The sequence below is a fragment of the Paramisgurnus dabryanus genome, chromosome 16 (assembly GCF_030506205.2).
Source record: "Paramisgurnus dabryanus chromosome 16, PD_genome_1.1, whole genome shotgun sequence".
Taxonomy (NCBI): Eukaryota; Metazoa; Chordata; class Actinopteri; order Cypriniformes; family Cobitidae; genus Paramisgurnus; species Paramisgurnus dabryanus.
In genome coordinates this window covers 19,451,514-19,468,126 of record NC_133352.1, presented here as the reverse complement: position 1 = coordinate 19,468,126, position 16,613 = coordinate 19,451,514, and the positions used below count along the sequence as shown (strand labels likewise).

At 36.6% G+C, this 16,613-nt stretch overlaps 1 protein-coding gene across 1 annotated transcript; it reads right to left on the bottom strand.

Annotated features, from left to right (window-relative positions):
- Positions 1-3,503: 3,503 nt before the first annotated feature.
- hprt1 (hypoxanthine phosphoribosyltransferase 1) lies at positions 3,504-14,652 on the bottom strand. The gene is made up of 9 exons (XM_065271838.2): positions 14,464-14,652; positions 7,176-7,282; positions 6,817-7,000; positions 6,489-6,554; positions 5,503-5,520; positions 5,320-5,402; positions 5,153-5,199; positions 4,800-4,876; positions 3,504-4,620 (listed from the first exon to the last, which is right to left on the bottom strand). Exons 1-9 carry the CDS (start codon positions 14,488-14,490, stop codon positions 4,573-4,575), a joined length of 657 nt encoding a protein of 218 aa, XP_065127910.1. The 5' UTR covers positions 14,491-14,652; the 3' UTR covers positions 3,504-4,572.
- Positions 14,653-16,613: the final 1,961 nt, after the last annotated feature.

Below are 16,613 nucleotides of genomic sequence, written 5' to 3'. Positions count from 1 at the left end.
TGTGTGTAACCAATGGACTTGGGATTGGTTGTTTACTACTACTGGTAAACAAATCCCTGAATTTGGAAATATGTAAAGGCAAAAACATTTTTGAATGTCGTATGGCCATAGCCTCCCTTTCTAAGCATGGCCTTCACATTACACTTCACTGTGTTATGACACTCTCCACCCAAAACCCAATTTTGCATAAAATAGCTACACACAGAAGACACCAGCGATGAGCAATGTCAGAGTCACATGTTTTTTACAGCTCACTGTAAGGCCTCTGTCTGGCAGCACACAATGTTTCCTTTCTCTTCTGCTAATGAGAGACACAAGATTTTAAACCAGGCGATTACAAGGTCATTACGCAGGTCAGGTGATGGTAACTGTGAGTTTTTGTATAGAGAAATCATTTACATTTTCATTTATGCATTTTGCGGATACCATAGTGACTTACAATACATTCAAGCTATACTACATTTCCTTGGGAATCAAACCTATGACATTTGGGCTGCTAATACAATGCTTGACCAACTGAGCTATAAAATACTTCTATTAAAATGGTTTAAAACCTGCAAGGAAATGCATCTTTAAGCTTAAAGAAGTCAATAACAGTTGCATTACGTTAAGGGTCCTAGGCAAAATATTATTAAAAAATTATGATATTGAATGATAAAGCTTTTTGAAACAATCCACCCTTTTTAAGCCAGAAACATGTTTGTTGAGGCGACAAGTTGGCTACTTTGAAAAGCATGACAACATCCTGAGGGTATATAGTGTGCTTTAGTAGTAAGAACGTGGCACGACACTGCAGTTGCACTCCTCCTCCGTTACTCTACGGGGGATGATATACAGCTCACGCTGCCACAAAGCTTTGCAGGAGACCATACAATGAAATTTGGTGCGTTTTTTTACATTTCGGCGCCATTTTCGATTGGACCCGAGGTAAGTTTGGATTTTTTGAGGCATTATTTTTCAGGATTTTTCCCTTGTCGTTCTCACGCTGTCAAGTTCGGCGTTGTTCATTTATTTCTGAAATGCCTGACCTTCCGAATGAGACGGAGGTGTTTCACGCGCATATTGTGTCTTTGTGTTAAGTCGCCTTCAGGACTTTTGAGTCTTTGTTTGAAAACTGTGCCGTAGTAGAGCGAAAAGAAAAGTAACAAACCTTTAATGAAACTTTGTAATATCAAGTTCATTCTGACGCGTGTCAATCAAAAGTTCGTTTTCCTCATCTCTCCTTTGTAATTAACTTATATTTCTCAATATACCCCCCTAGCAAGCATTCTCTTTTATTATTAGCACGAATATGTCTATTTAGGGAACCTGTATAATCGCAACTGAGGAAACACCCCATGGTCGTTTGATATACAGTTTTCGACGAAAACAGGCAACTAACATCTCATTTGTAAATATATATTTACGTCTTTAAATTTTGATCCCATACACTTTTACTCTGGGATACGTCGGTGGTTATATAGAATTATTGTGAAAATGCTGAGTAGGCAGCAGTTAACTACACCCTGTATGTGGCATTCAGCTGAATGTGCGTAACTTATGCGTCTGTTTTTCTTAGCATCTCAGCATGGACCATAAAACGAATTCTATAAGATTTTTTTATAACATCCCTAATCTTATTAATAATTATAAAATTTTTTTTGTTTGTGTTCTCTTGATTCTGTTTAAACACTGTTTTTAGCTTGCTTTTGCAGAGAGTGCATATTTGCAGCCATTTTAACTAATGGTTTTATATTATTCATTTACATGCATATACTTTATTAAATGTATTATAACAAAATAACGTAAGGTCGCTGTGGGCCCTTAACACACTAGACCTTGACGTGTTGAATTGAGGATATGTCTGGTCATGTCTTACTTGGCCAATGCTTTTATTTTGTGTACTTCATTAGTTGCCAACCAACAAGTACGTACTCAACACAGCAGTACTTTATATGATGTATTGCCTCAAATTAAATAAAGATGTGTCCCTACTTATACAGACTACACTGACAACTACTTTTTAAATGTTTGCACTTATATACTTATTCATTTAATGCCAGTGTATATGGTATATATTTCACAAAAATAAAGGTTTACGTCTCTTTCATTATTGGATCCCTAAGATGAAAGTTTGTGGCCCCACAACAACCTGTTATTCCTCTCAGACCCATCAGGGGGCCCTCGTCCTTTTATTAACATGTACAACATAGTACAGAGTTTTATATATATTTTATATATATATATATATATATATATATATATATATATAAAAGCACAATGTTATTGCTAACTAATACGTGAAAAATGTATTTCTAAATAATATCATGTCTTTACATACTGATAAAATAACAAATACTGTTCAAAAACACATAGGGGCGGTTTCCCGGACAAGGTTTATCCTAGTCCCAGACTAATGCACGTTTGAATTGCTTAAATTTCAAAACATCTTGCACTGATATATTTTAACATATATCAGTGCTATTATTTCATCTCAAGATGCACAACATTATATACTTTATTGTTTGAAAAAACGACTTAAATCCTATTGGGCAGTTTCCCGGACAAGAATTAGACTAGTCGTAGACTAAAATAAATGTAAGAGCTGTCCAAACTAAAAACTACTGGCATTGACATATGTTAAAATAAATCAGTGCCCTTTGTTTTGCCTCAAAATGCACGTAAGAAATGTTTTTAGCAAGGCATGCTTGTTAAAACTAGTTATATTTCCTAATTAAACCAAGGCCTAGTCCTGGCTTAATCTAATCCCTGTCCGGGAAATCACCCCTAAAATAACTTAACCAGGGGTCTCCAACCTTTTTGTGAATATATGTAAACCAAGCCAAGCTAATATAAAAAATATGTAATAAATAAATATTACAATTGAGACTATTAATAGAATGTGCTTTGGCGGGCACCTCACAGACTCTGTGCGGGCACCATGTTGGAGACCCCTGGTCTAAACCCTGTCCGGGAAACCGCCTCATAGGGTTAAAATAATAATAGACATGATCGCTTTTATAAATGCTTATTAATATAGTACTGTATCTGCACTATAAAAATGCTGGGTTATTTGTGTTTACACCAGCAGCACATCACTGTATGTTTTAAAAAAGGAGATCATGAGGATCTACTGGTGAACCTTTGGCTATCTATCGTTCCTCCAGCAACAATTCCTGAACAATCCGCAAGAGGAAACCAGTTTTGAAGGGAATGTACTATAGCAGCACATAAATACTGGAGGTGAATGTGGTGTTATCCAGTATTACTGTTCTGCTATAGTACGGCCTGTCAGCACTTACAGAAACCTATGAGCTGCACTCGCCAAAGCTGACAATACATGCATTTATGTGGTGAAAAAAACATGATTGTTGCCTCCTTTGTACTGTAGATGACCAGTGCCGTTGCTGTAAATAAATCAGAAATTATCACATGATCTGACTTCTTGGCATCCAACTTGTTATTTTAAAAAAAAATTACTAGCAAGAAAGAAAGAAAGAAAGAATGAATCAAGCTTGTACTGGCAACTGGCAACATTTTATGACATTCATATTAAATAAAAACAAATTAAAGTTTGATCCAATGCCGCTAACGGACAACATGATAACAGGATTTAATAAAAACAATGACAATGATAACTAAATTTGGGAAAATACTGAAAATTATTTTAAATAATTTAATGACACGATTTAAGATTGATAGAAAGAATAAAATGTCACTTTAAACATTTTTCTTTTCATTACAATATTTGTATGGTAGCACAACAAGTTGTACAACCATATAAGGCTCCACCATATAATTATTTAATTTCTAATTTAACATAATTTTTTAAAAAACAACTATGGTAATGGGAAAAATAAATACCATGGCAGAAGAAATTAACACTGCTACAAATAAAACTGAAATAAAATGTGATATTTGGCTTTAAAATGGCCACAGGTTTGAATTGTGGTTGGAAAATCAGGTTCCCTGTTGCTTTTCTAAGTACATTCGCATATTAAAGCATTCGACCTCCAACATCAACATTAAAATCATTACACTGATATTAATCATTCAAGACAGGGCACATATTACAGTGGTATTTTATGATGCAATACACTGCAAATAGTCTGGGAAATATAAATGTTCTCCATTTCGCCATTAGAGCACATTTAAATTATGATCTTTCAAATACTGAATAGGCAAAGCCAAACAACCTAACAGCATTATTCAGTGTGATCTATATTAGTCTTAAACACAAGCACTTATTCAAAATGTCACACACAAATCATTTTAATAAATTAAAGGGATTTTGGCCTTAAACCGTTTTTAAAACACGTTTTAAAGAGTCAAAGCAGCAGTCTTAAGACCACTATTGTCAGGTACTGAATTGTAATGTGTTTGTGGTAACTATGAAAATCATAGGAGGCTATCGAAAGTAAAAGCAAATGTAAATGCAAGGTGCAATAACAGTACACACACCTCACCAGAGACCCTGAGTGGAGGACCTGCTTACCCAAGATGAGCTGCGCAACTGAGAAATACAAAATTAAGAAATGAAAACGTATATCAAAAACAAATGATACACAGCTAGAGGGGGAAGTTCAGGGTTTCTCATGCTTTGTACTTCTCCTTTCCTGTTTCACTGATCACACAGATGTGCTGCAAGTCAAAGAGGGAGACAAAAATAAGCAGAAATTGCAACACTGCTACTAAATGTGAACTGCATCATTTATATCGATGGATGGGTCACTACTTTACAACTACTTTCAACTTACAATTTAAATTATGAAATGTATTACATATGCTAATTGATTAAATACGTATTTGTCACTACTTACATTTAAATCTCTAAAATACTCGTTGTAGTCAAGTGCGTATCCAACCACAAATTTGTCAGGGACTTCAAATCCTACAACTAGAGGATGAAAATAAAACAACGATAACAAACATATAAATATGCATTTTGAAAAGACGTTGTCTACGTAGGCTTAATTGTGAAATGGTAGAAAGTGTTAGTGTGCAACCTTGTGGCCAACTCTCAGCATTGCACTGAAATGGCCACCTTTTAAAGGTTTTAATACAATCCTGATATCATTGGCATGCATCCATTTATAAACATAATGTATGAGTACTTAACTAAAGTACTAAATAATTCAGTTCAAGTGCAAGTGCTTTTCATTCATAAACTTACAGTCTGGTCTGTAGCCAACACTCCTTGGTGTTCTCTTCACCAGCAAACTGCAAAGAAAATGCATCTGTGTAAGTTTATATAAAGCTTATAAATTTAAAAGTTAACACATAAGAGTTACTACTACACAGTAAAATGTACATTCAGCCATGTTTACAAAGCGTACGTACCTGGCCACTTTCACCATTTTTGGATTATATTGCTTGAGAAGTTCTAACAATGTCTTCATTGTCTTCCCAGTGTCAATGATGTCCTAAAAACAGATTTAACATTACACAAACTGTTTCCACATTTAATGTATAATAAAATATTTTTAATTTCTCAATATAATATGAAGAACAGATTTAAAATACCTCAACAATCAAGACATTCTTTGGTGCCAGAAAAAAAGCCAAAAGGAGAAAACAAATATTAACATTTTTAGACTGCGACAAGACCTTATTTTATGAGCCACTAGCTGCATTTCCACTTCTTAATTGTCGACAAAAAACCTTTTGCGAAATGACGACGTTCCATTACAGCACAATTTTGATCTCTCGCGATAAAGCCCAGAGTATAGTCTGTTTTTTATGGTTTTTACCCAAACGTACACGCACGGTCGAAGGCACAGCCTTGCAAAGTATAGGTTATTTGAACAGAGGTTCAACACATGCGCATTGTGACAAAATGCAACATACTACATTCTCCTGTATGCGCAACCGACGTGTACCCCATACGCGGTGTATTACAAATCTGGTGGTGCGTGTACAGTACTGGCACACTTCTGATGATGAAAATTGCATAACACGCACTGTATGCAGACCCTTGCGTACACGAAAAAAAGGACCCTACTTCTGCCCCAAGTCATTCCAAAAACCATGGTGTCAGGTGTGTTCGACTTCATACAGCCACGCGCAGATGACATGCGGATTGCATTAAAATACAGCAAGAGCGACTCAAAAGCATACAGAGCAGTCGACTCCTGATTTGCTCTTGCAGTACTTTGATGTCATGTGCTTTCATGTGGTGCCACATGAAGTCGACCACACCTCCTCTGTCTTGTCCTCCAATCAAACATCAAACATACCGTGCCATATTTAAAGAATGATCACGTGACTTTTACACACTGATCATTACAGTTTTGAGATATATTCCTTGTTCGAAGTGCCTAAAAAACGATTTAACCTGAGCATAACTGTTTTGCGATATATGGGCTTTTATGTGAAATTGCCTTGTTCCCATTGGGCACATTTTTAATTTGCGCAATTTTAATGGTAATGGAAACACAGCTATTGACAATAACTGATAATATATAAATCTAGTTTAATACGTCGAGTTTGTTTAACCGCAAGATTCATACCTTTCCTGTCAGAGTAGACAGATCATCTCCACCAATCACTTTGATTTCACCCGTAGATTGATCATTCTGTTTATTAACACATTTAAAAAAGGAGAAAGCAGGGATCCACATATTTAACTCAGTTTAAATAGGACAATTCTGTGTAATATTGACTATGGTCACAACACTACTGATCAACAGTTATCCTTAAATCAACACAGCCAATTTGCATTCAAGTTATTATGGTGATTAAACATACATGTTGACACAACAGAAGGGTGTGCTGAGTAAATGAGAATGGCTTGATTTAGAAAATCCACATAAAGGTTAAATGATTAATAGTCTTTACTTGGTAACTCTTGAGGCGAATGAAGTCCACCGTCATTGGAATGGAACGATCACTGTTGCGATTTAGGGCTTTGATATAGTCTAACAGGTCAGCGAAAAACTTGTAGCCTCCTTTGAGCACACAAAGAGCTACGATATGGTGGCCGCCCATGTCCTTCATGATATCTCTGGCCAAACGTTCGGTTCTGTAGAGGTCAAGTCAGAGAGTCTTATCAGCTCTGCTTACTTGTAATGTCAACAAACGAATGTCATTTGCAATTTCATTACATACATCTCCCTCTAAATGATGTAACACGTTGGATATGACGATCATGGAGAAATATGATTTAATAAAAAATGGAAATGCTGTTTGCAAGGTACCTGTCCATAATGAGTCCATGTGGAATAAACACCCGTTCCAAGTCAGATGCATAATGTTTTGGTATACAGAAGAGGTCTAGGTCATAGCCTTGCTCTTCATCATTGATCTAAAACACACACATAACAGGATTAAGTCATAGCATACTGATAAGGGGGTAAAGGACAGTGAGAAGTCTGTTTTGCAGATAAAATGTTATCAAACCGAAGGCAGCATGAAATAGGGCAGTAGGGCAAATGTGCTTTTTACTTTAACCTTGGTAACCCATTGCCTAAGCAGCTTGAAATCATTTGAGCCACGAGTTAACATTGGACTTTTTGTGTCATAATTTGTCTGTAACATCTGTATTTTTTTTATGTGATCCTCTCTGTGAAATCCAGGTTCAAGTCTAATATTATAATGTAGAAACATTTCCATTGTTGTCTTACGTAGTCAATATTAAAGATATCGAAGGTGTATTTTTACAGAATGTTCTTTACATTATGTAGAAAAAGATGATTTTATGTAAAAAAGTTAACACAAAAACTGACTTTAGCAGCGTTTTCGCAGACTGGGTCACACATAGCTTACAATTTCTTCATCCACAAGGGTGAAGATCAGTTACACACAAGGTCATGAGTGTTTACTTTTTATAAATATTCAGTCTTTGCTCTGTTCTTTTAAAAGCTGTAGATCTAGATCATTATTTTTTTAAGTATCCTCTCTTTGAAACGGACCTTACATCTTTCACATTTAAGTGCAGATGTCATTGGCACCACTTAACCTAATCAACTCCAAAGATGCTGAGAACACTTAAAGGCGGGGTGCATGATCTCTGAAAGCCAATGTTGATATTTGAAATCACCTAAACAAACACGCCCCTAACACATACGCAACTCAGACAACGATGTTGGTTAGTACATAGATATTCATAATAAAGGTTTTATTATGAATATCTATGGGTTAGTAGACGTACCCCTTATTGCTGATTGGCTACAAGTGTGTTTTGGTACTCGGCCCGACTCCCTTTTACAAATTGTTTTTCAAAAATTCTGTTTTATATTGATTTTATTACTTTTATTACTTCTTTATTTATTATATTTATTATGCACTGGCCGGGTAGGCAATGTAATTTCATTGTATACACGATGTACAACGACAATAAAGATTCATTCATTCAAAATGCAAACGTAAAACACAGACATATGGGACCCTGAAAAACAAACTCAGTCATAAAGGTCAATTAAGATTTACATATCATCTGAAAGCTGAATAAATAAGCTTTCCAATATGGTTTGTTAGGATAGGACAATATTTGGCTGAGATACAACTATTGAAAAATCTGAATCTGAGGGTGCAAAAAAATCTAAATATTGAGAAAATGGCCCAGCAGGTCACTCCATGGAAAAACAAGACCAGCAAATCCGTGATCACGGTTTTGTGATTCGTCCCCTTAGTTTATAAACCGTACTCACAGATTATTAAACTGTTCGCACAAACAATCAATGCTCTCAGATTTGTAATTTGTACCCACAAATTCATAAAGCGTGCATACCCTTTCGCAATCTGTCCCTATGGTTTTGCAAACTGTTGTCACTTATTTGTATTTTGTGTATTTGGTAATAACACAATCTGTTCGCGTGGCTTATGGTTAAAAACACATTATTTTTCACATACCGTACATTTTTGTAGTGCCAGATTTCACTCTCTTCCTGAAACGCACAGATTTGAAAAGCTCTGTGTCCCTGATTGGCCAGCTTATCTGTACGTTGTGATGGTCTGAATTCTTTTGACGTCAGCCGGAAATGTGACGCTCCTTTCCATGTTTGAAAGATTCGTTCACAATGCAATGCTAATTGTGCGTTCACACCGCCGCAGACTTACGCTTCCAAAGAAGTTCAGGCCGCCCGGCCAAGGACACTTGTCAAAAAGTAAGGGGAACGCTTGTTGACGCTTTGGCCGCTCTGAAGTCTGTTTTCTCTGAACTAATGTTTTGGTATGAATGAAAGTTACATTGTATGTTTCTCCAGAATCAGCCAGTGAAGAAGGTCTAGGCCAGGGGTCTCCAACCTTTTTTCATTGGAGAGCTACTTTCTAAAAAACAAAAGTGGTCGAGAGCTACTTCTCACGTAATACCTAAATTAGGGGGTAATACACAACGATCTATTAACTCACTGTGATTTGAACACTTTCCTCTACAGCATTTTTTTTTAAGTTGCCAGCCAGTGCCAGCATTTTTTAAAATATTTTCACAAAATTTTAATACCTCCCAGAAAATGCATTTCTTTAAACATTAACATACGATACATCAAATGAAAGTACAGATCCTTTTAAACAACAACAACAACAAAAAACTTTCATGTTGTCTTTATTTATACTTTTTATTACCTCTTATATATGGGTAGGATTCTTAAAAAAAACACATTTTGAATAAAAAAAATCATTTTTAAAGATCAGATTTAGAAAGATGATCCAAACATACATAGAGTATTTACTGCTTTTGTATTCATATTTCATAATAGGTATGTATGCCATTTTTTTCATTTAGATTAATCCATATGTCTGAAAAACGAGTACTCGATTAACTGAGGCAATGAAAGGGCGTCATTGTGAAAATAAAAATATTTTTATTAAACACTCAAATAAAATTTAATTTTGAAGAAACTATGACAAAAAAATTAATATTAGAGTATTAATGAAATAGATGTTTAACAGAAACCTCTAACAGGAAAAGCTGCGTGATGAAGTGAAACTTAAGGGTTAATAAACACAAACTGATGCGCTTTATATACTGTATGACGCACTCTACATAATATTAAGCCTTGGTACAACATAAATGTATTATAGAACGTGCATCTGCAGAAAATGTAAGACTTAAATTAAGTTATACTGGACAGAAAGTTTAACTCCTGTTTTGAATGCGCATCATCAGCATGCTTTTAAACACGTCCAGTCAAAGCACAAGCTTGATAATATTAAGCAGCCTTAAGTCTTTTGCTATCATTTTAGTGATTAACGTTAGCTGTGTCATGTCATCCTCTTACCTGTTCTCAGTCAACATGTAATGCTCATATGGCTCTCTGGTATTTCTTGACATTTGATGTTTAAATATGAGATGATAACCCATTGAACTTGTGACAACGACTGTATTTTCGTTTTACCAAAACGTGAATCCGAAAATCACGGCATCCTTTTTAAACATAGTGTCTCGATCCGAGGTGTGTTCGGCTTCAAAGCGTCGCACGCATCGGTAGGTTGCTGTGGCGCGGGCTTCACAGCGTTGCGCGGATGGATCGGCCGGTTGCCGGGACGCAGATGCGCGGACTTATCTGTTTGTTTTTGGATCATACATGTTAAATTACTGATGTCATACGCCGGTCTACAACGCGACGTCAAACACGCACACAATTTTTAGTACCACAGGCGCTTGTAACACTAACCAGACATCAAAATGCGCCATAACCACAGAAAACAAATAAATAAATAAACCCACGAGCGAGCTACCTGCAATTAAGACACGAGCTACCAGTAGCTCGCGAGCGACGTGTTGGAGACCCCTGGTCTAGGCTATATTCCGATTGGTTGCTGGCGTTTTGCCACTGCACTGCGTCATAGCTCATTACCATAAAGTTGAGCTGCTTTCAACTTTCTGATTTACGCTCTGGTCGCTCAAAACATGACGCCAATGGATTTGACACTCCTTGCAGCTGAGATAGCCAGCTTCCATTGTAAATGAATGACTTCTGGTAACTTTGGAAGCTCAAGTCATAAGCATGTGTACAGTTAGGAAAGTATACAACATTATAGCTTAACACAGTAAAAACGTTGTTATTATTAATTAATTCCTGAAAATATCCAACAGGAATAGAAAGCTTGGAAAGCACAAATAAAAGAAACAAAGTGATTTCTAAAAAATAAGGGAGGGGCTACAAATCTGTGAGTACAGTTTGTAAAATTGTGAGGATGGATTGCGAAAGCATGCGCACATTTATGAATTTGTGGGTAAGGATTGCAAAAACTGAGAGCATGGATTGTTAACTCGAGTGTATGGTTTATTAATCCGTGCGCACAATTCGTAAAACTGAGGGAACAGTTTATTAACCTGTGAGTACGGTTTATAAACTGAGGGGACAAATTACAAAACCAATCATTGATTTGTGAGTCTTGTTTTCTTTTATCCAAGGGGTTTATGATCTGGCGGGCTCCATACCTTAAAAGATGTCCAAATGAAGTAGCAACACATATTACTAAAGATAAATTAAGTTTTGATATATTACAGTAGAGGTCTCAACGTAAATAATTTTTATACTGTCCCGGTTGGGCCAGTGGTTAAGGTTTTCACTTGCCCTACCAAAATTTTCACTGGCCCCAATAAAATAAAAAAAATGTCAGTGTCACATATTTAAAAAAAGTCAAAAATAATTGTATACATATACAACAGACATGTTCCAACAACTGACAGCAAACTGTGCAAAGTATTGCATCATTTTTTCCATGGTGTTTTACCCAAGTAAATGTCTGCTTTCAAGATGTTATATAATATACATTGATGAAAATATATTTTAGTGACTGAGGGTGAACCACTGGCCCATTTGGGCAAGTGACAATACTTTTTACTGTCCCGAACATCTCTCACGCTTGCCCCGGGCAGTCCCTTATGTTGAGCCCTGCCATAGGAAATTTACAAAATATCTTCATGGATCATGATCATTACTTAATATCCTAATGATTTTTGGCCTAAAAAATTATCATTTTGACCAATACAATGTATTTTTGGTTATTACTACAAATATACCCATGCTACTTCTTATGACAGGTTTGTGGTCCAGCGCAGGGGCGTAGCAAGCTTTTTAAAAGTGTGGGGGATGGATATATATAATTTAAAATTTGATATAAACGCACCAGAAACACGCGTATGTGCACCTGGGATGGAATTAAGCACCACCCATGACACAAACACACCCTCTCTTCCTTCATAGACCTCTTTCACAAACTGTAACATTTATTTTTCATTGCACACCTGTGAAACTTTCTGTGTCTCTCTCTCTCTTTAAACTGATGCCTCCAGCAACCTCATCTCCTAAACAAGGTGATAAAGGAATAAGGCTGTGATACTAGCAAACCTTATTGAAACTTGAAAAGTAATATATTAAATTAATGCAAAAATATATAATGGTAATAGGCTACTGTTGTTTAATGTCAACATTTATCAACGACCAGCTTTCAACTTCACTTACAGGATTTCTCTTGAAAAAGGTGTCCATCTTCTCCTGCCTCTTTCTTTTCTGTATCTTATTGATACTGCGTGACAAAAAGATAATGGTAAGCTCGATAGTGACATGGGTCTGACAGGACTGTGACTGCTAAATTTTGCTACTTGTGCCCTGAAAAGCTTTTTCTCTGGTGGTCTAAATGATGTAACAATTTACAGTTTTACATTAAAATAATATAGCCTACACTTTTCTTTCATTGTTTGCATAAGTTACCTGTTGAAGAACTATGTCATCATTTCTCATTTTTTTCTCCTTAACAAGTACAATCATACACAACAGGTAGTATTAACAAAGTATTCAGCTAATCAACAAACAATGCTCAAAATATCAAATCGATTGCAATTTGTCCCTCATCCCCGTCAATTCCCTGCCTTCTTCATCACAGGTTATACATTGCATGCCACATTGTCTACACATGACCGAATTTAGCCAGCTGCTGAACAATAACCCAATTAGCATTAGTCCCAAGCACATATCAAGCTTATTCAAAAACCTCAAAAGCATAGAGTTGATTAAAGTGTTTAATAAAGTTTTTTAAACACTCATTCAAAGTAGCCTACCTGAAGAAGGGAGATGTAAATACAAAAGTTCCCGCCTCCTCAGCGCGAGCTGACCGATCAATCTAACCCACCAAGAGAGGCGGGACTTAGGACAGAACAGCCAATCATCAGCCGGTAACACTCAAAGCCGGCGTCATGTTTGAGAGGGGAGGGGGAGAGAATGCAGCGCAGCAGACAGAGAGCGGTCAGAGAAACGGAGGAGCGACTTTAATAAGGCGTTCTTGCAAAACTGCATAAAAAGTGTGGGTGTTGAACCCTCTCACCGGGAAAAGTGTCCCACGGGTGCGACGCCCCTGGGTCCAGGGTCACATTACTTTAACTATTTATGATGGGCCAGCACCTGTGTGTTATAATTCCAGGGAAGGAAGTATTTTGGCCCATTTTAATGTTTGGTCTTCCCATTAAATTTATCACAACGTCCTTGAAGGACCAATAACATGCACCTGATGGCAAAGGCTTTAGTGGGAGCTTCACTCCCTCCTTACCACTGTCGTTTGATTAAACTTCACATTTATGTATTTGGCAGAAGCTTTTATCTTAAGCGAATTAAAGCACATTCAAGTAAGTATATTTTCTCTAAGTGTTCCCTAGGAATCAAATCCCTGACCAACCTACATAACACCTGAAAAGACACTGATTTTAGAGTCTGATTTGCAGTGACTTCAAGCCATAGTTTACATTCTCACATGGCCACAAGTGTGCAAATTACTCACAGAAGCTAGCTGTCAGACTTTTGGACCATATGTGTAACACAGGCACCTACATAAATTTCCTGTTTGAAGTCGCATGGGTGTCACGTGTGTGTCCCTTTAGCCCTTTTGAACGAGTACGGAACCCATTTTATGCATGAATTTGCATTCAGGGGGAAACCCTGTGATTTCTAAACTCTTTAGGTAACACATTTCATTTAAATGTAAATAACTAACGGAACAAGGTCCGTGATTTCTGTTACAAAAAAAGTGAGTTTCCTACATACGCAGCAGTCTGTTTTCAGTGACACCATAGTTCCCAATGAGATTAAGAAAACAAATGCAAACAAACTCATTGTTATTAGCACCATGCGGCACACACATGCCCGTTATCTTGACGATTTTACACACAGAAATCCAACGGGATAAATTTAGTCACACAGGTCACAGATTCTCATTCTGTCTGACACAACGTAAACCTAAATAAAAACCAAACACGTTGAATGGAAAAATACAGTTGCTCATTTTCTTTTGGGTACACGTGTAAAAATGAATGAGCATCATCATCATCACATGTGGCATGGGTGAAACGTGCTCTCTCCCTCGAGGCCAGTTTTCTTAACCACAACACAAAAATAATCCATTAGGATACATTCTTAAAATCAAAAAACTGTAGTTAAAGCGGTTTTATCTAAATGCTATACGCAGTTGATTATTCTGCCTGTGCAATATGACTCATCAAGGGTCGCAGACTGTAAAAATAACTGAAGTGCGTACAGTTTCACTCACCACAACAGAAGGGCTGGCAGACGCCATGTCAGTCTCTATACCGAGCTACTGAAGTCCTCGACTTCGATCAAAAATGAGTTATGGTAGTCCGTATTACTCCCAGTTTAACCTCAAAACAGATAGCGCGCGCAGTTTCTATCTTCCGCACATTACAGTGTGGGCGTTATCGATGTTACAGTGTTAGGGGAGGAATGGCGACCGCTAACCAATCAGCGTTTAGTTAACCAAGTTCTATTTTAAAGATATACTCACCAAATTATACACGTCTACAATGATGTCGCATTAACAAGGTTACTTAAAATATTAACTTAAAATACTTAAAATATTACTTAAAATATTAATATTATTGTGTTAATGTGTGGTATCTCAAACATAAGTTATTTATAATATATAATAAGTCGACTGTATTTTTTTATTTTATGCATCACAGTTCTCAAACTTTTTGGTGTGTGCCCCCATTGTGTATGGTGCATTACTTTGTGCCCCCCAAAAACAAGTTTGACAAAACATTTTAAAACTTGAATAAAAAAGTAGTTTTATTTTATAAAATGACAAAACTGGGGCCCCCTGGCACAATCTTGGGGCTCCTAAGTTTGAGAGCCACTTAATAGCAAATAGTTATATTTCTCGAGGGTTATGTTTAGAGACCAGTAGGTTAGCAAAACATAGAACAATACTTCAAGTGTTTTTTGCATGTTTCAATAAGACATGACTCAAATGCCCTTTATTTTATATAAAACACCTATTGTGATCTATGATACAAATCACTATTAGCCTACATTATGTGTTATTTAAAGATTTGTTGTAGGTGCTCAGTGATAAACTAAGCTAAGCCCAAAGTATAGTTTGTTTTTACCATAGACTGTAAAAAAAAGATGGATGTAGTGTCCATGACGTCACCCATAGGTTTCTGAAGATCGTTTTTGAAGCTTAAAGTGCCTGCCGCCACAATCTTGGCCGTGCGTCACTCGCAGATATCCGAAAATGGGTAAAACGGCAGGAAGTGGGTGAAGCTGAGGTGACTGGTTGCTGAAACCACGCCCACCTAGCTCGATTCTAGTAACAGCAGTGGCTGTTTAACTGTCACTCAAGTGGCCACGCCCTTAATTATTCAGAAGTTTAAGGCTTAATAGAATTTAAACAGATGAGTTACAAAAAAAAAATCACCCCCCCTCACAGTTGTCATGAAGGGCAAAATTAGCTATACAGACCAAAAACACTTTTTGGACCAGGCTGTAAATATATTATTTTCTACTGTAAAGTTGGCCATTTTAACATGGAGGTCTATGGAGATTGACTCCCTTTTGAAGCCAGCCTCTAGCGGCCAGTTGATGAATTGCAGTTTAAATCACTTCCGTATTAGTTTCATCAGAGAGATCAGAAGGTTGCCCCTCAGTTTTTACATGTACGCGAACATACGCGCACAGTCACACTCATAACATAGCCTTGCAAAGCATAGTTTGACTCGTACGAGTATGCAGGCGTTTCAGTGCATACACGTTGCGACATGGGGTTTAAAAAATCTAGCTGTGCGCGTATAGTACGAAACGAGCATTGTGGAAACGAGCATTAAACAAAATTAGTATACTTTGGGCTTTAAGGAATAGTTCACCCAAAAAATATAATTTTGTTGTCATCATTTAACCACTCTTATGTTATTACAAACCTGTATAAATTTCTTTGTTCTGATGAACACGAAGGAAGATATTTTGTGAGCCCCATTGATTTCCATAGTAGGAAACAAGAATACTATGGAAGTGGATGGGGCTTATGATTAATTTACAAAAAGCTCTGAAATTTGAACAGGTTGTAAAAACATGAGGCTGAATAAATTATAACAGAATTATCATTTTTGGGTGAACTAACCCTATAAGGCTCGACTGGGCCTTAAGGCTCTTTTAAAAAATCTTGTTGCTGTCTTCCTATTAAAAGTTTGAAACAAATTTTCAGTTCATATCAGGTTAAATGTTTAATATTTAAATTTAAATTAACTTATGCTTTAGCATTTTATAAATGTTAATCTTGATGATTTGATGCTCTACAGAAGGACTCTTATTTTGAAAAATTGCAAACATATGGGCAATTACAAGTTTAAACCATACAGTGTGTAGTAAGAGACATGTGGACCTGTGCTAGTGTCTCATTCTAGT